Source organism: Microtus ochrogaster, unplaced genomic scaffold (assembly GCF_000317375.1).
Source record: "Microtus ochrogaster isolate Prairie Vole_2 unplaced genomic scaffold, MicOch1.0 UNK19, whole genome shotgun sequence".
NCBI classification, from domain to species: domain Eukaryota; kingdom Metazoa; phylum Chordata; class Mammalia; order Rodentia; family Cricetidae; genus Microtus; species Microtus ochrogaster.
In genome coordinates this window covers 2,686,787-2,707,422 of record NW_004949117.1, presented here as the reverse complement: position 1 = coordinate 2,707,422, position 20,636 = coordinate 2,686,787, and the positions used below count along the sequence as shown (strand labels likewise).

Sequence of the window (20,636 nt, the reverse complement as noted above, 5' to 3'; positions counted from 1 at the left end):
CGAAACTGCCTAGGCTGCATCATGAAAAGGAAGGACTATATTTGAAGTGTTAGAGCATCAGAAAATTCAGTCTGTGTTATTATCGTCACTGCTCTTTAGATGTTCTCATCGTAGAGCAGATGAAGCCACCTTCCCCGCCCCCTAAGTAGATGCTCAGCATGACCGGCACCTGTCATATTTGCTATCATAATTTCTCAATAAATGAACAAAGAAGACGTTTGGTTACTGATATTGGAGTCAAAGTTCAAACCACAGCAGAAATTTTAGTTACAACCCCTGCTTCTAATAGCTTGAAGACATGTTTATTAGACAAACACTGGAGGATGAAATTAAATCATGATAAGTAGGCAGACATACGAGCTTTGTGAGAATCCCCAGTGCTGGACATTTCTGAAATCATGTACAAATCACTACCCAACTCCATGTGCTTAAGTCTCGGGATGATAAGAAAAATATGTTTTCAATCTTCCTCCCAATGTATTCATCTCAATATGAGAATAGATAGGTCTCATATTAATGCTTAATTTATAAATACTCATGAGCTCTATTAAAATTCTCTGGCAAAATCCTACCAAGTTTTTCTTCCAGTGGACTCTAGCTCAGGGTTTGGCAAGCCCTGTCTGATTAGCAGGTTTTTTTCTTCCCAATCACATTGCCAAGCACACCCAAATGGAGCTCTCCAGACTCACTGTTTAAAACAAGTTCTTTACAAAATATCTCTGGGGCTTGTTTAGACTATCTAAAGGAGATACAATGTAAGGAAATGGAGTGTAACAGAGAAATGTGAAACATCTCTAAAACAAGATCTCTTCACGTCACGTTATCTTGTGTATTCCTATCTCTACATGAAAGAAAAGAATGAAACACAGCTTTTTTTAAAATGTAGCACCACAAGTCAAGGACCGGCCACATGTGTACATTGCACACCCACACTGAACCGTGACGTGAGTGGTCACACCAGCCGCAGCTCGATGCCCACAATCAGTTTCAGATGGAAGCAGTGCTCACACTGCTCTCCATTTACAGACCCATCTCTGCTCACAAGGGCTGGTTGCAGGCTAGAACTGCAGGAGATGACCCCAGGCTCCACACTTGAAAGCCCTGTACTGAGCTGCAGGTCAGGGTTCTGCTTACACTGGATTTGTGCAAAAGCGCATTCCTTCAGGGATGCTGGGGTAAGAGGAGGACAAGATGTTCAAAAGGGAAAGGCGTTTGCTGCAGGGGTCTGCTGACTTGAATTGGATCTCCAGAATCCATGGAGAATCTCGAAGCAGAGAAGCAACTCCATGAAATTGTCCCTTGACAGACAAATGTCCACTATGGCACACATATGATCGTATTTTTACATACATCAGTCCCACACACAATAAAGAAAAAAGAATTAATGGATGGATATCAGTTGGGTGGTGGTGGCAGACACCTTTAATCCCAGCACTCTGGAGGCAGAGGCAGGCAGATCTCTGTGAGGTCGAGCCCAGCCTGGTCTACAGAGCAAGTTCCAGGACTGACTCCATAGCTACTGTCTTGAAAAACAAAACAAAACAAAACAAACAAACAAAATGATAGATATCTTCTCAAGGTATATTGACTTGCAGCTGTGTGGCTCCAGATATTCCAGTCATATAAAATTTTAAGTTCCATCGTCACAAAGATCCCTATAGTGAGTAGATGTCCTTGTTAGATCCCTGCACAGGACCAAGGATGAGGGATCTTAGTGGATACTGTACAACCATCTTTCCTTACTATAATGCTTATTGGAAACCACCTTCCACCTTTTCACACAGCAGGACTTCCCTTCCCCTCTCTCCTGAAACAAGAAATGCTTAAAATTAATTATGAAACAGGAACTGCCACAAAACTCAACCCAGAACTCTGAACTAATTCTTAGTATCGCCTAATTTCTGCTCTATACAGAAGTATCTAACACTATAATGTCAAATATGTAACCATTATAATATAAGAGTTTTTATCAATGTTAAAAATACCAAAGATGAAAGATGATTTTTAAAACATTCTTTTAGAAAGACATTGCAACACACAAATTCAAACGTAAAAAATCATTGTTCTGAACTTAGCGAGCAGTAAAACCTGCCAGCTAAATTTTGGGAATGCTTGTCAGGATGAAGTCCATCTACAGCATCTGCATTGGCGCCCATGCAGCACAGAAAACAGTAGCAAACCTTTACTTGTTTGCATGAAACAAAATATTCACAAAGCCAAAAGCAGGAAAGAATTCTTACCACCTTCCTTAGTGCACAGGCTGACGAGGTTATGGACTGTGTCCATGAGCTCCAGCTGTTGTCTCTGAAGGACGCTGTTGTTGGTGGTGGCTCTCGTGAGTTGCTTCTCTAACTCCTGGATGATGAATGTTTGCCGTGTAACCAGACTTTGGAGGTTTTCCTTCTCCTCCTTCAAGGTGTCCAATTCTTCTTTGTGTTTTCCCTCCATTTCTAAAATTTTATGTTCTAATAAACTACAAGGAAATGAAAATAAGTCTTAATTCTCACAGTGCTGGAGAAACAATGCTGTAATTTTACCTGTCCTCAGGAGTAAGATTACAAGTTTAAATTATTTATTCTAGGAGTGTGTATGTGTGTGCATGTGTTCATGTGCATCAGTGGGTGTCTGCATGTTCATCTGCACCTGTGCATTTGCTTACACATGAAACGGTGCACTCGCATATTTCAGACAATGGCTTACAAGTGTCAGCCATTGCCTTCCCCTCTGTGGGTTCTGAGGACTGAAGTCAAATCATCAAACTTTGGTAGGCAGTAAAGCCCGTTACTTTCCCGGCAGTCTTACTGGCTCATAAAAGTAGTTTTTTGTGAGACAAAAATGTATATAGTGTCAACCACGTGAAAAGCACAAATAGAAACCACAGTGAGATTCTTTTTCACCATCGGCAGAATGCCAATCATTAAGAGAATAGCAAGAGCCCCAGTGGCTAAGAACACTTACTGCTCTTAAGTAGGGAGGACGTGGGCTCTGTTCTCAGCACCCACATGGCAACTTACAAACACTTGCAATTCTAGTTCCAGAAGATCGAAATGCCATTTCTAATGTCCATGGGCCCACGCACGCACCTGGCTCATGTACACACCCATGCACATATATGCACATATAAAAAAATGGATGAATTACGAAAAAGAAAGTGACTTCAAATGCTGACAGAGATGTGGACAAAAGGAAACCTTTCTTGCAAGTAAGAATCTATTGAGGCGGGTTCTGCAGGAACAGAAAGCAACTTAACCAATCCTGTTTTGCAACTCTAGCTTTCTTTTCTTGTGAAGTTGGGCTTCTGGATGAGTTGTGGGGCTATCTGACTATGAGTAGTGTCTGAAATCACTAGGCAGGCAGTGCAGAAAAGGAAGACTCCATTACGTGAGTACCATAGTCTTACAGAGAAACGTGAGATACTTTGCTCAGCGCTCTTCCAACGACACCCTCCTTGTGCAGTGTGCATGAAAAGCGACAAAGAACGCAGAAGCACTTGGGGATCTGGGCAACTGACTTGAAATAAAAGGCATTTTACAGTTTATAGAGTGTCTAATACACTAGTATTCTTGGGGGAAAAGACTTACTCAGTTTTCTTCGTTCTGTTTTCAGACGGTTCCAAGCCGTCCTTAGTTTACAAGGTGCTATTCCAATGCAGCACACCCAGAGTGGGCACTTAATTTACCTTGGAGAAATATAGAGTTGAATCATTCCTATAAGTCTTCAAAAAGAAGACACCAGGGAGTGTTTTAAATTTAATACTTAAATTATACAATCTAGTGTGTTTGAAGAGTCAAACTTTCCAAGTGTTTGGGAGAAGGGGCAAGATGTAACATCTGACCATCTTTACACACAGGAAGAAGTGTGGCAAGAAACACTCAAGGACATTCCAGGTCTTTGCTAACAAATCCCGCTCTCCAAAAGAGAGTGTGGCCTCGTATATGGTAGAGGGCTGCTGGGAAGCTGGGCCCACTTGTGAGACCAGCCTAATTGGCAGAAATTGTGGGAGTGAGCCAAGGTTCACATATGCAGGTTCCACACGGATACCCAATAAGGGACACCACATTTCTCTCTTGAGTTTCCTTCATTCTACGTGATGCCAAGACAGAAAGAATCCTTCGCTTCTCCTGGCCATACAGGGACCTCTATTTGGGAAGGGAAGAGGAGAAATAGTTACGGTCATTTATATTTGTTTAAATCTCTGCTCAGAACTGAAAGACGTTAGAAAAGGAAGCCAGAGTAAGATGAAAGGAGGGATCTCCAGGGCGTAAGTATGACGCAGTGTCCTTTAGTAGTTCCTGTTGGGCCAACAACTTGCTGCTGCTAGAAAAGCTCATGAGAGGGGGAAAAAAGCAGAGGGAGAGAAGGGGATAAAGCAGTCATTTTTTTCTATTGTTTGCATTGATTTTAAAAAGTGCCATCCACATCCTACTTGAGGAGTTCTCTGCCGTGGGTGGTGGCGAAGCCTTCCTTTCTGCTTGTAGATTTTTGGCTTTTGATCTGAGAATTAACCACAACCGACGTTCTAGTTCATGTTTAGTTTACTTTTTAGTTACGTTTGCTCCTATTTCAGGAGTAGAGATCTGATTCTTGACTGCCGCAACTCAGAGTCCTTAACTTATAAGAAAATCGTGTGTCATATTCACATCAGTAATCGTATACTACCGGGAAATCTTCAGCATTAACGGCTAAAATGATGATCATGTATATGCAGTTCATGACTTGGAAGCTAAAGAGTCATATGATTCTGGACAAATGTTCTAAGCAAGCGTTTGTATCCCAGAAGTAAAATCAGAGCTGGCCTTCCAGGTTTCCCAATTAACAGACAATATCAGGTTCTAGTTATGAGTCATATTTATTAGTTGCTAAGTGCCAATAACTATGTGGAGTATAAGATGGCAATATTTCTACACCAAGGATTTATTTTTAGACAGCAAGCCTCAGAGAAAAATCATAAGCAGCAAGAAACTTCTGTTTCCAACAGAATTCATTTTTCATACTTTGCGTCAATGTTTTCCACTTCTGTGTCTGATGTGTCTCTACAAGAAGAGCACTGGGAGAGAGAGGCTGCTGCTCCACTAGAGAAGTCAGTCAATGATATTGGGAGTTTTTTTTTTTTTTTTTGCTTTGTTTTCAGCACGATTTGGAAAGCTATGAGAGTAAAAAGAAGATGAAGGAGATCCTTAATCCAAAGAAAACAATCTTGGGTGTCGGCTTGTAGAAGAGAGGTGGTTTCCTCTGTTAAGGGAATAGACATTATCATATTGGAAAGAACATTAATTTTCATTACCCACTAAACAGGTGTTAATCTACCATGACTTCCAGGCATCAAGTGGCATCAGCCCAGACTGTCACTTTAGAAGAGATATTCAGGAAGAAAAAGAAGCATCCATCATCAGGATGCAAGAAGACACTGATCATAGATATCTCAAAGGACTGGGAAACCAAAGCAGCAATGCTCTGGCTGCAATACTGGAACCCTGATATACGGAATAGATACAGTTTCCAAGAAAGTGTTTCCTACCAGGATACTTAGGTCTCTCTTAGTAGCCCGCTTAGTCCAGTTATTTTCTAGTACGATTATAACTAATCTTTTACATGTGTGATATCCCTTAGACTCTTTCAGAATGGCCATCTCTTCCTGACCCTTCTGTCTGCTTTGATGGGACTCATCCACTTTTTCATCTACTCTTAAAGTATGGTTTCCAAAAGACTTTTCTCTTTCTTTCCTCTTTTTCCCTTTGGCTCTTTGTGCACTTTCAAAGTCAACCTTTTTGCCCCATTTATTTCAAATGGTTTGAATCTAAGATTCACTTTCCAAAAAGGTATATACAGTCTGTAGCCATTAACACATGTGTAATATAAGAGTTACATAACACTCAAGAAAATCCCTATCTCCTTTTATTCTTTTTCTTAAAAATTTATTTTTATGCTTCTTCTAGGTGTAAGGGTGTTTTGTCTGCATGTATGTCTGTGTGCTACAACATGCAGTATCCAGAAAAACCAGAAGAGAGAATCAGATTCTCTGAACCCTGAGTTATGAGTCTGAGCTGCCATGTGGGTTCTGGGAACTGAACCTGTGCAAACCGTTGTGAAATAGAAACAACTAATCTTCTCTTCAGTCTTTCCTTTGATTCTTATAGCATTAGAGTTGATTTCAATGAAACTGATTTCCAAGCCCTAGAATATATGTAGCAATCTCTACGTCTTATCTAAAACCTTACAAAGTACATTAAGTGCTGGAACCAGGGCTTACAGAACATGTTCTCAATTGCTTTATTTTTGAAAGCTGCACAGATCCCCACTGCTATGAAACTGGCCCTTGTCTACAACCATCCACTGATGCAGAGTAATTCAGCCTTTACCTATGTGATGGCTTGATTAAGAGATGATCCCCCACGAATGTGGGTCTATACTTAATCTTCATGAGGGGTGCTATTTGGGTAGGTTTGGGAGATGTGGCTTTGCTGGAGGAAGTATATCACTGGGGGGAGGTTTTTTGGTTTCTAAACCACAAACCATTCCCAGTTCTCTCCCTTTCTACTTCATGTTTACAGTTCAAGAGGTGAGCCCTCAGTATTAATCCTGTTGCCATACCTTCACTGCATCATCATGACCTCAAACCCTCTAGAACCATAAGAACATGGTATTTAATTACAGAAATACAAAAGTGGCTACTATAACCACTATTTACATTATTTACATCACACCATTAATTAAGCCATCATCAGAAACATCTCTGCAACATGTGCTCTTCATCATCTGATTGGGAGCTTGAGGGACACAGTATTTTAACTTACCCATTTTTCCCATCTGTAAGGGAAATCTTTTTTAAAAGTCACAACTAAGATTTTGTTTTTAAAGATTTATTTTATTTATTTATTTGTGTGTATGTGTCTGTCTGTCTTTTGGGAGTGTGCCGATAGAGGAAGGCCCGAGGCATCAGATCCCTGTGCAATTACAAGGAAATATCAGCTACCCAACATGAATACTAAGAACTGAACTCAAGTCATTTGAAAAAGTAATCAGTGAGTCACATTCCCAGTGCCAAGGGGTTCTTAACTATAGCTCTACCTTTAAATGTCTGCCATCCAATTTAATCTTTCTATCCAATACATTGATTACATTCCATCTGGTCCCCGAATCCTTCTATAGATTCTCTGTCATTACTCCTAATCAGAAAAAGTCCAAAGAGTCTTTCTCCATCTGGCATGGAGACCATTAGATAAGAGAGTCAAATCTTGGGACATTAGAGCCTAAAACAGAATTTTTAAAAAGTTGTTGATTTCTTTGATGATAACTTTTAACAAGTTTAACTGGGGGTTAAGCTCATAACAAAGCACGGGATGCTGACTCCAAACATCAGTGCCCGGGGTTTTGTTTCAGAGTTTATTAAACAGAAAGAGAACTCCACTGTCAAACTTTGGAAGATTCAGATGAGATAAACCCTTTTTCTTGGGATGCTTCTTTTGAGCTTAGTGTTCCATAGGGCAAGTTTACCAACTCTGCACTCAGCCTACACACACTGAGCTGCAAATTCCAAAACAGAGTTTCTCACAGGATTCTCAGTACTTCCTGTTTCCCATCTTTCTGGGAGCACTTTGAGAAGAGACATGCATAGGATTTGGGCACTTAACTTCTAGTTTGAGGCAGAGGTGCAGTCTAATGAAGAATAAAATAAACAAAATAATCTAGGTCTTGAACTTCAGTAAAAGCTCATGAAAGAGTATACATAATTTGAACATTCTGGTTGATTTGCCTGCCCTGCACACACCCTCCTTTTCTACAATATATCTTCCTGGAAATATTTAAAACCATTGGATACATCTTGAAACTTTCACATAAATGCTCTCTCTTTCAAATTGTTTCCCACAATAGAATTCTTAACATAGCAGCCAATGGATGCCGAGTGGTGAGAGCTGCCTATACTTGTGTAAATATAGCTCTTGACACAAGGAAGGGATGTTGAAAATATAGAAACGGCCTCATTTTTATCTGTCTAAACTTATTTACAAACGCTTTAATTATTTCCTTGTTTGTAGCATGCACTGTGTCGCCATCTGGTACAAATATGGGCATGAAAGGAACGACTTCTTTTCTAGATAAAATTTATAATTTACTACTAAATTAAATACTAAATTCTCTTTCAAAATATGGTCATGTTTGTTTGGCAACTCAAATTTGGGGCAGAATTATAAATACTATAAGGTCAGCATCAGACAGCAAACATTTCAAAGCTTGAGGAAATAAGAATAAGCTAAATATATTGTAGAAGCCAGAAATAAGAAAGAAAAAAGGCTGATATATTGTGTGACCTAAAAGAATGTAATAGAGATATTAGAAAATAAGTGTTTAACTACATAAAACATTTTCAGTACATATAACAGAATTTATATGCCAGAAAGAATTCATGTGAGTTAGTAAAACAAAGACAAGTGATGTAATCAAATGAAAACACGAGCAATCTAGTCACAGAAGAAATACAAATAGCTTATAAGCATGATGAGCTGATACCCTAGTAAGCATAGCAGGAATATTTTGGAAAATTGGAGCACACACACACACACACAAAAACACACACACATATTTGGGGAGAATAGAAAATTCAAAGTAGTTGTCAACATTTTACAAATTTTTAAACAATCAAGATATATCTAATGATTAATATTTTATTAGTATAAATGCAAATATATGTTGGGCATAGTTGCATCTCTAACACCCACACTTGGGAAGCTGAAGCAGGAGTGTATTGTGGCAAATTCAAAGCTAGTCTTTGCTTCACAGCTGGCTTGGGCCAATTAATGAGATCCTGTCTCAACAAAGTAAAACAAACCAAGAGAAAAATATATAGCAAAAAAATGAATAAAGAGAACTATAAATTATGGTGTATTAAAAATGAGTGGGTGATCGTTCTTCAGAAAAAAGAGTTATGACCATACAATTACACATGTATTAATGTAATATATTTATGACATATTTTATGAAATAATAGGAATAATCCTAAATTTAAAATAATATCTAAAATATATGTGTATAACATATAAGTATGTCTGTATGTATAGCTGCATGCCAGAATGTGTTTGTGTCAACATTCTAAAGGTTGATATATCTGTATATACAGTACATACTCATGATCACATTGATAGTGAACTTTTAGAAAGTATAGGTGAATAAGAACCAATCTGTTTAGCAATTGCTGCAAAGGCATGATGCAAGGAAAGGTGGTGATGTGGAAACAGGCCAACTTTAATTGCAAGTACTCATATTTAATTTGTGGTCTGCCTTACTTTTTAAAATTTTTCAAGGAATGAACTAGCTAGAGATCTATAGATAATGGATTCTGTACACCCTGTTAAGAAGTTTAAAAGTTGAACTGAATTAGTGAGCCTTGGAGTGTAGATTAAGAGCCTTGGCTGCTATTCCATTGAACACTTAGATGCGCATAATTGTGATGTGAGCATTATGGTTTAATAATATTAATAACAGCGAAAAATTTCAGCATTTAGTGCAAATCATATGATTTGTGTTTTTCCACTGAAAGTATTTTTGTTATGTGTATGTTAGTTATATTAGCGATGTGTGTGTACGTGTGTGTGTGCACAGGTGTGAATAAGTGGCATTTTAGGGGCTAGCATTACTGGTGTGATATTGGCCATGTATTCATTTAACATTTGAAAAGTATTTAAAACTCTTTATAGTATTGAGGGGAATTGGGCCTGGTAGTAGAAAGATAAATCATAAAATTCAGACTCTATACCAGAAGATTACTTCTTAATGCTGTACATTCCGCACATATACAAAACACATATGTCATGGAATGGGTCGAATAACTGTAGAAAGTAGGTATTATGTAGATTGTAATGAGTAAACTTCCCTCACTGAGTTAGAGATTGGCTCCTGCAGTCAAAGCAGTATGTGTAGTGAGTTTTCAAGGATGAACAGGAGTTTGCCTACCAAATAAGGAATGTCAACCATGCTAGACAATTCAAGCATCAAATTAGTATAGAATAACATCATGTGGTAATGTGGGATACATCTAAGATAACTGAACACAGCTACGCCTGCCAGGCACTGTCCTTTGTGTTTCATATACATTCATACAGCATTAATCTTCATGTCAACTTCAAACAGTATTATCATCATCATCACTATGTTCAACATTAGCCGACAAGCCACAGAGAGTCTCATGAACTTGCCTAGAGTCACACAAAAAGTACACGATAGAGCTAGTTACAGCAAGAATAGAGGAAAGTGAAACCCAGTCAGTCTGGTCTCAGAATGTCTGCTGGTAGCTTCTAAACTAAAACCAGTAGGGGGAAAATGCTGCGGAATGATTGTAGTAACAGCCAAGCACTGTGTTCTACACTAAAGAACTTGAACTTCTTTTGTTCTACTATAATAGTCAACGGGTAGAAGAACCTTAGGAAAAAAAAAAAGATTGGAATTTCAAAAAAATAATGATTTTGTCCATAACCTGAGTAGGTCATGCTGGCACAAAGCTAAGGATACCAAAGTCGCTGTAGGGGAACAGTTGAGAATTGATGCGAGTCCAACCTAAATATACTCAACTGATAAAGCTAGAAAGGACCAGATGTGTTTGAAAAATACTTCAGTGGTGAAAATCATCAAGGTTGGCAAAGTGTAAAGGAAGCAGAGAAAAGAAAGGGAAGGATTAATATGGTTCTCAGATTCCTTGTTGACCCAGATCTCTCCATTACTCTCTGCTCCTGAGGCTGTTAAAACTGAGAAGAGAGAACATGGGTCTGCCATTCAGTTCACAATGTAAGAAACTTGACCTGGAAGATAAAGGTATTTTTTTTTCCACGATTCTACTTATAAGGAATAGGGTACCATATAGACATTGGACATTTCTTTTCCTGCTACTGGGGACAGAAGTGAGGGATTTGTGCAATCTAGCACTCTGCTACTGAGCATCATGCTCGGCCCTGAGTACCTGACCTCTTAAGATACTTGTCCTTGGTAAATACCATACACAGCTAATGCATTTAAATCCACTCTAATATCTAGTGCTAGAATTTAGCTCATCTTCCCGTTAGTAACTTTAAAAGCCTTATCAAAAAGGGGATAGCTCCAATTAGAAGGCTTTTTATTTCCTCGGAAACACTATTAAAACATCAATATTTCTTTAGTAACTCATTAGTGAGACAGAACTTAGTATCCTGCAATTGCATCAGATTCAATCACTTAAAAATAATTATCTTAATGATTTCTCATAGCTTCAGCTGGGAGATAGCTAAGACATCAACTAAGTTCAGTAAATTCCCAGTGTAAACTAAATAGTTTATGTGTCCTGTTCCAACACTGGCAGGACTAAATAATAGTCTTTACCTTGGTAGGTCAAAATCAAGCAGCCTAGTCCTTTCTTCAATTTTATGTTTGTTTGTTCTAAACCAATCACTTGATGACCACTCCAGTTACACCCTAGGCTGCATCATGCTGGAAAATCTTTCTTATAGTAATTATCACAGACAATCACCCTGGAAACAACTGTGAGCTCGGCTAGGTACTAGCTCTTTAGTCATGGACCAGTTATTTGAACTCTGTAAGGTTCAGCCTTTTAATTATGATGTGGAAAGAGCAGGTTCTTTAGAAGACTCCTTGGAGGAGTGGCAACAGTGAACGGCATGCATCTGATCCAGATGTTTACGTTGTTAGAAGGCAGCAAAGTGGCAGCTGGAAAGGCATTAGAATAGCCATCAAGCGTCTGGTCCCATGTTACTCTGAAGTGTCTTAATGACAGTATCCCTTGTCTTTAATCAGTACATTCAACACAACTGTCAAGAAAGCCTGAAAGCCCCACCTTTGTGTAAATGTGTTAATGTTTTCCTTTCAGGTATACTCCATTGTGTGAGAAAAATTTCTTCTACAATATTCTTCGGCCTACTTGTGTTCTCCATTTGGAAAACAGTCAAGTCCAAGATACGGCCTTGAAACCTAGCTAGGAGACCCCTGCTTCAGAGGCAGCCTCCAGGACAGCTATGAATGCGCATGAAAACAGCAATTATAAACTGACTCAAAACTTTTAACTCTTTTGAACAACTCAATGTTGTTGTCCTCGAATGCAGAACTTTGTAGATGTCACCGTGGTGTTGCAGTTCAAAAGATGGGACCTGCCTAGTGGAGGGAGGCCCACTTGGTTAGTTGAATAAAAATTTTATTGATGTATATTCTCCTGCACACCTCTTTTTTTAAACAAACAAACAACAACAACAAAAAAGACAGGGTTTCTCTGTGTAACAGTTTGGGCATCCTGGAATTCACTTTCTAGACCAAGTGGCCCTTGAACTCACTGAGCTCCACCTGATTCTGCCTGTGTAGTGCTGGGATTAAAGCCATGTACTACCTCTGCCCATCTTTTCTTCTTTTCTTTCTCTATCGCTTCCCCTTAGACAGGGTCTCACTCTGTAACACTACAGCTGCAGCCTATCTATCCTAGAACTCATCATGTGGACCAGACTGACCTCAAAGTCGTAGAGTCCACCTAACTCTGCCTCTCCAGTCCTGGCACTAGAGACACTTGCCACCACAGCCACCTTCTTTTCCATCATTTTTGATCAGAAGAAACGGGATAATATTTGGCACATAACATACCTCATTGCATGGTCATCCTAACCCTATCACACGCAAAGCCTAATAGATTTCCATTTGTTTGGGTTTTTAATTGTGTATTTTAAACATAGAGATGGGATGCCAAGTCTCCTCTAAGTGATTTTTTTAATACCATGTTTTAAAATTAGGATGGTATTCCACCAACAAAAATAAAGTTTCCTAAAGAAAGCAGACTGGCAGATTCTCAGTCACCTCTGTGAGACTTCTGGGAAAACAAACAGTGAAGCTATCCTATTCCTGCTTTGTGCTTTGGGGTATTTAGGGGATGAAAAGTGAATCCAATGAGGCTCAAAATCCACACTCAGCCCTGAAAGCGCTATGCTTAATTTTTCAGGATGTAAGTCAGCAAGACCTCTCAGCATGTGTGTGTAGTATAATCCTAACTATAAAACATGATTTTTTTTTCTCTGCCAAAGAGGTGGGAGATACTCCTGAGGCCAGCTCACCGACTTGGCTGCAAAGGCAGGGATCTTTCTCAAAGCTGCTAAGTCACACACCCAGACACAACTCCTGACATTCCTAGGGGAGGAAGCAGAGTTTAATTTAGATAATCCCCTCTGGAAAGTGTATTGGCTGATTCAAACCAGACCTGGCTGACTGGGGCATGCTGTTCTTACATTTCAGAGATGCCTCCTTGTAGAAATAGCTTCTTGCTGTATCTGGGGGATTAAGATCCACATAAAGAATAGGTAGGTATAATCAATTAACTATTTATAAAAGCGTAAACATTAGACTCTGACCTCTTCTCTGCTTACTTGGGAGGACACTGTCTTTGCTGTTTTAGATAGTGCTTGGCAGCTTGCCTCCCCTTCCACTGATCATATGAAAACAAACAACAATAAATAGAGTGGGGAAATATGCTATGTATCACGAAAGGGCATTTTTGGTTTGTTTGAAGAAAATCACTTCTTGAAAATGGGGCAGACGAGGATACGTGACTTAAGAGTAGCTGTTTAGCTCACATGCCATTGCGTGAGCTGGAAGTTCAGCAGGAAGACAGACAGATAGCGGCAAGAAGACAGCCATGTGGGAAGCTGAATCCACTAGGAAAATGCCCTCATGGATCACCCTCGGATGCTCCAGAATGACAGAGAAACAGGTGTCTAGCGGGGGTATGAATCACATGGAAATTTTTATCAGCATGAATATAGAAATATATATTAAATTAAAATCCAAGAGACTTAACGAACTTAAATCTTCTCAAAATGCCTGTATTGCAAGAAAAAGGGAATTGCCATGATCCTGAAATTCTATCATTAGCAGTAAATGGCATAAGTTATATGTGGAAGAACACCTCACTTTTATACAACAATTAAAATTTGATGAGAGGAAAAGTCAGAAGTGTCAAATTGGATTTCCAAGAGGCTGGTCCACAAGGAGAAGCCCTTTACACTTGTGCCAGTTTAGAGTTCCTGTTGAAAAGCAGCCGGACTCAGTTTTACTAATAACAGCAAAAGGGAGTTTTTCATCAGTTTGCCCGTGGAGAATAATTTCAGCCACATAGGATGCAGGCAACTCTTCTGAGGACCAGCTCCCAGCCTTGTGGGTGTAAGTCCCTATCATAACAATAGCCAGACACAGCAGGAAACATCCTTATGGGGGAAGCAAAGCTTAGTTTATATTACCCTCTCCTTCTTCCAGAAATGTGTTAGGATGGTGCTGCCCATTTAAGGTCGATCTTCCCTCCTTTAAATTTCTCTAGAAACTCCCTCACAGATAGCTTAGAGGCGTTTCTTCTAGATGATTCTAACCCCACTGAGTTATGATAATTATCCATCACCCCCAGGTTAGGCCTGCTTCTGCTGGCCAGTTCACCCCAAGAGCTACAACAGGGCTTTACCTCATCCTCACACTTTGTAAAGAGCCCATGGCAAGCATCCTTGGGTTGCTAAAGGAATGACCTCTGTTTAAGCCAAGTGAACATAAAGTTTTAACTAATCAAGTAACTAATGCGATATTTTATCATTTCTTTCCTACTTCACTTGTTTTTATAAAGGAATTTTTTTTTTTTTTTTGTTTTTTTTCGAGACAGGGTTTCTCTGTGGTTTTGGAGCCTGTCCTGGAACTAGCTCTTGTAGACCAGGCTGGTCTCGAACTCACAGAGATCCGCCTTATAAAGGATTTTTTCATTTCCCACTTCTGATAGAGATTTTTACCACCGTCTCATCATCTTTAAAATACTACTTAGAAAATATTCAGTCTTCTCTGTGGGTTGGGATGGCTATTTTAATTTTTCCCTTGTGTATTTTTCTCTCTTTTCTAAAAAACTTTGAGCTAGTTTTATAATTCTGAAAACAAACAATAATTCAGAAAAAACAATGTAACCTTTCAATTGCTCCTGCATATTAAAAATTCCTGGACAGAAATCCTGAAATATATTATTATAAGTGGAGTTCGCTTCAGCAAGAAAATTAAGGCATTTGGTGGTGACCCTAAATTGGTTGTGACTGCAGTAAAGTATACCTGTTACACACATACATATTTCTGGTTATTGTGTAACTGTGCTGGGATAAATAGTAGTTTGCAGGAGGATTTTCAATTTCAGAACATTTCATCAAACAGCCAGTTCAGGGTCATGTTCTGTCAAGTTTATTTATAGTTAAATAATGTATCCCATATCACCCTACAAGAATAAATAAATGTAACATTTGGTAATATAAGTCATCATGCATGAGTGACCCTTGCAGATGCTATATCAACAGTCAGATTTCTTTTATTCATGCAAGAGTTTAATTGTAATTGTTGGCATTGATGTCTATTTTTTGCTTGAGGTTGGGTAAGTCTTTAGGCCTAGATCATGTGAAGTCCTGTGTGAGGGGGAAAATGAGAGAACTGTCAAAAACGCAACCTGGGTTGCATTTCTAGTTCTGTCTTTAGCAAGGTGTGTGACCCTGGATAAGCTGCTCACTTGGTGTGAGTCTCTGGTTCTTCTGCAAGGTAGGATGGCTCCCAGTCCTGTCAGAGGCTCCCCTGCCTTGGAGCCTAGCTGCAGCAGACAGTGGTATCTAACTACTTCCTACCAGGACAGGGTTCTTTAGCTGAACACAGGGGATAAGAGCTGAAACATCTTCAAGATAACCAAATATTCAGGAGAAAATGCAATGAAAGAGAAGACACTTATTCCTCAGGAGCTGGTGTTCTACTCAGACTACCCACAGTTAAAATTAATGACTTTTAAATGAGTTACTGTTTCATTGATCCACCTTTCAACATCTTAAAGTGGAATTCAATGACCTGTTAAGCCTCCAACCTGACTGAACACTACCCTAGGTTAATATCTGTAAGTCAATTAGGTAAATTTATTCTGTCCAGAATACATGACTTTAAGTGCAATAAATTCCTTCCTACTTATTTTATAGGCAAGTATTTTTTTAGAAGTACAAGCTGTCTGAATTTAACCTTATTGTATGCCACAAAGATTCTCGGGAGTAGAACAGGAGACAACTGGACAATGGTTCAAGAGGCTCTGCTATTCTTTTCTCTAGACCTACAAATTTGATGCTGCTAAGAAACTGTCAATCTATTTTGCCAATATATCAAATAATTTTTTATACATAGTGTTGTTTGAACAGTTGCTCATTGCAGCAACTGAGGACCAAGCACCTCAAGAATTGAAGTAGGACATAGGCCTCCTTGTTGAGACACTGATTACTTTTGTGCCTTCCTCCTCTCTTGTGACTTCATTTTTTTTTAAATATCCACAACATTAAATGTTCAGTTACCAATGAGATGGAGGATATAAAGAAGTATACATAAAAGCACTTTCAGGATACCACAATCCTTACCTGTTTTTCTCATGAATCTTCAGAATTTCATTTGTCTGTTGAAGAAGTTGCTTCTCTAGTTTGTATGTTGATAATGAATTCTCCAGTAGTTGTATTTCAAGTCGCGATGTTTGATTTAGTACCTTGAAACAGTTTTTAAAAAGCAAATTTCAATCACAAAGAAAGTAGCAGGAAAAACAATGAACATTTTAAAGATCATTTTTTTTCTCTTAATGTTTTTCAGAAAGACTTAAGCAGGTGGTATCCAATCTATCAAACAGTGCACAATAAGCTGAGATTGGAGTCTGAGGTGAATTAGGCTCATTTGCATACTCTGATTTTGATACCCATACATTCTAAGATATTATATTATGCTCATATATTTTATCTCCAAATTTTATAAGCACAAAATGGATTGCTATTCCAATGTCTTGATATTATAGATCATTTAGAATAATTAGGAGATGTATAGAATACAACTCCTCAGACCTATTGCCTTATTCAATTGGAAATACAAACAACTCTTGAGATAGTTGGGAGTGAAGTCTGATGACACATTTATTGGCTGGCTATTGTGTCATGGGGTTAACCAAAGAGAACCTCCATATATTATCTCACTTCCTTGTCAGTATCATCTGTTGGCCATGTCATTTTATGAACGAGAACACTGGAATCCAGAGTCGTACACATTCACACAGGAACCAAGTCAAGATCTGAGTTTTTAACCAGAGACATTGAGCCTACATGATAAAAGGAATCTGAAAATATTTATTTTTTTTTTAATATCAGGATCAGATCCACAGTCCTGCTCTAAGAGTTCAAGTGCTCGAGTGCTCCTCCCCCTTTGGGCAGGGGTAAAGCTGGGATAAAGCTGGGATCTAGCCGAACCCCTGGAAGATGCCCTGAAGTGCTTGAGCTGAGCTATGGCTGCAGCAACTGCCATGCAATGGGGCTCTGTGTTTGTAGTAGTAAGACAGAGAAGGAGCTAAGAGAGAGGAGAGAGGAGAGAGGCCAGTGCCTCGGATGCAAAATCTAAAGAAAGACTCTTTCCTTCCTTGTCTATCAAGCTAAAGTATACGTTATTTTTTTGTACATATTATTTCTGAGTAGAACGTTTTTTTTAAATTCTAACACATCCCATAAGCATTAGATATGATTATTATTGACTTCAAATCCATGTCTGTGAAAACTTAATATATAGAAGAATAATAGCAAGTTAACTATTTTAAAGTATAAACGCCTCATCTTAGCATTTTCTCCTCCCTCCTCATTACCTCATTCCTTGTTAGACCAGGAACAGGGTAAGGTGAGGAAAACCACCTGGATTAGACCCTTTCAACAACTATATTTACTTTAAAATTACTTTTCTGTTACACGGGGGTTTTAAAACCTTTTTAAATAATGCATTTTTCCAGACACGTATGAATTCAGTGGTTGTGACAACACACCCACACTTTCACAGCTCGAGACGAAGACCCAGCACGGAGGCTGAAATATAGCTATGAAACTATGTATTAGCTATTGGCATTGGATGACTGTTGGGAGAGCAAATTTTCTTGAATGATGTGAGTCTGGTCTGTGGACACACTCAAGGCAGGCCCTACTCCCAGAGTAGCTATGCAAGCAAAAGTGGTCTCAAGGTGGGAAAAGAAAGCAAAACGGAAAGCTGAGCCTAGTGAGGGGAGACTGGAAATGGCGCAGTGGGGGAGGGTGAATATGACCCAAGTATGCTGTACGAAATTCTCAGAGAAATAATACGAATATGATTTTAAAAAGGTATTCCTTATCACTTTATTTAAAGTTAGAAGTATTTCAAAAGCAAAAGTTAAAACCAAGGCTACATTCATCAATATTTTTACTTTTTTTTAAAAAAATATGTTTTTCATTCATTCTTCATATCAAGCACAGTTTCCCCCGCCCTCCTCCACCTCTACCCAGCCCACCCCCATCCACTACTCCAAAAGGGTAAGGCCTCTTATAAGGAGTCAACAAAGCCTGGTATATTCAGTTGAGGCAGGACCAAGCATCACCCCCGCTTCTGCACACCAAGAGTGAGCAAGGCATCCCACCATGGAAAATGAGCTTCAAAAGCGAGCTCCTGCACTAGGAATAGCTCCTGGTCCCACTGCCATGGGTCCCACAAAGAGACCAGGCTTTGAAACTGTTACCTGCATGTGGAGGGCCTGGCTTGATCCCTTGCAGGATCCCCACCGGTGGGTCTAAAGTCCACGAGTTTTCCCAAGTTAGGATCAACTATCATCAATTTTTTATTTTCAGGAGGACCATTTACAAATATTTGAAATGAGGAGTGAAACATTCAGGGTATTTTTGTGATCAAACTGTACCTGATATAAAGAAGACACTCAACATTTGCAACATTTGTTTATGGATAAAAAGCAGGCATGCCATCTCATGGGATTTCACCCATTGTTCACAGGTACCTCGAGCTTATGTTCCTTTCATTTGCCTTTCTCCCCGAGAGCACATCCGCTGGTTGGCTTTTTGTCATCTTGACACCAACCTAGACATATTTAGGAAGAGTGCCTCTTAATTGAGAGAATGCCTTCTTAAGACTGAACAGGACGGGATGGGGAGTGGGGTAGATGGGAGGAGGGGAGGGAGGAGAAACTGTGATGGGTATGTAATATAAATGGAAAAAAATGTTAATTAAATAAAATAATTAATAAGAAGATTGACCTAGAGGGGAATCAGTGAAGCAGTACCTTGACTAATGCGCTCTCACCCCTCAGCGGGTGGCCTCAGATAGTATAAGAAAGTGGGCTGAATTACCCATGTAGAACATGCCTATAACAACACTCTTCCATGGCCTCTGCTTCGGTTCCTACTCAGGGGTTCCTGCTAGAGCTCTGTCTTCCCCTCCCTGTGACCTGAGAGTTTGCAGGATGAAACAGTCTCTTACCTTTGTCACTTTGCTTCATCACAACATTGGAAACCCTAATTAGGACACTTCCCGATGCACTCAAAGACCAAATGTTTTGCTTACAGGGAGCAATGCACATCGTGCTCTATGTTCCCTGGAAACGGAATGAAGTGGCCATCTGGAGTTGACCATGACATACCTGTATCTAACTCGCTTACAACTACAGCTGTTATTGATCTATCCTTTCTCTGTCCTTTGCCTCTGGTCTACACTGTCACAGAGCCATGGATCTTCTCTAAAAATGAGTGAGATTGTGGTGTTTTCTATGCTGGATGTGCTAATGGATCCTCTCCTCTCCGCAGGTAGTTTCCCTCTCAAAGAGCTGTGTGTGGTCCAAGGGCTGCTTGAGATCCGCAGCCTGCTCACTGCCTGCCTGTCACTCCCGCCACCCGCCGTGTTCATTATGATTATCTCCACCATCTTTTCTCCGCTCCATTTGCCAAATTCCCTTTCACTTCAGGGCATTTGTACCTGCGCATGCATCTCTCTGGCTGGAATCCCCATTCCCTCCCAGATGCAGAACTAGCTCCTGTTCATATTCAAGACATGCTCGTGGGTAAGTCCCTGCCATGCCTAGGAAAATTTCTACCCCCATGCTCTCCATCCATTCACTCCATCCTACATTCCTTCAGTTGAAGGTAATCCTGTATTTTTTTTCTTTCACTCATTTGGTGATTTCCTGCCATACTGCCATGTCAGTTACACAGGGCCTACAATGCTGTGTCCAAAGCCCTCCAGCATCAAGTCAAGGGCACTGGGGTACTCAACTGTGTGTTGGAAGACACGTTGACTGTGTACAATGGGTTGTTTCAAGTTAGACAATAACCACGGAAGGCGACAGTCCCACATTAGTAGTTAGACTCTTACAGCCCAAACCGGAAGATTTATCTGACATGGAAGAAGGGAGCTGACTGATCTCAGAGATCCAGGATAAGTGCTTTGCAACTTAGGCTACTTTTAAGCACAAACACCACGTTCTTCTCTTTTCCCATCGTCCTGACTCCATTGCTGTTTTATTTCAAGTCACCCCACTGAAGTCTTCAAATAGGCTTGAAGTTCAAATCTGGGCATCCAAGGGAATTGTAGAAAACTATGATAAATTGACCACTGCCTTGCATGTGTCTACAGATCTTGCTGCTGGCAATAGCTGAAGTATTCCATTAAGATGACAAAAGACATGCTCTTCTTAGCTTAAACACATCCCAAAAGCATATCACTGGGAAAAAAAGTTTAAAGTAAAAAAAAATGAAGACAGGAAAGAGTGAAGAATATATTCAGCAAGTCCCCAAGGGCTGATGTCCGATTTC

At 39.6% G+C, this 20,636-nt stretch overlaps 1 protein-coding gene across 2 annotated transcripts in view; it reads right to left on the bottom strand.

The window, feature by feature from the left end:
- The window catches only part of Angpt1 (angiopoietin 1), a 223,783-nt gene that overhangs the window by 64,276 nt on the left and 138,871 nt on the right, over window positions 1-20,636 (bottom strand). The window contains exons 3-4 of one of the 2 annotated variants that reach the window (XM_005367515.3): window positions 16,410-16,531; window positions 2,241-2,473 (exon numbers count right to left, since the gene is read on the bottom strand). In XM_005367515.3, coding sequence (XP_005367572.1) covers window positions 2,241-2,473; window positions 16,410-16,531 — 355 coding nt within the window. The remainder of the gene's footprint in view (window positions 1-2,240; window positions 2,474-16,409; window positions 16,532-20,636) is intronic. The other variant, XM_005367516.3, reaches the window with a different exon arrangement.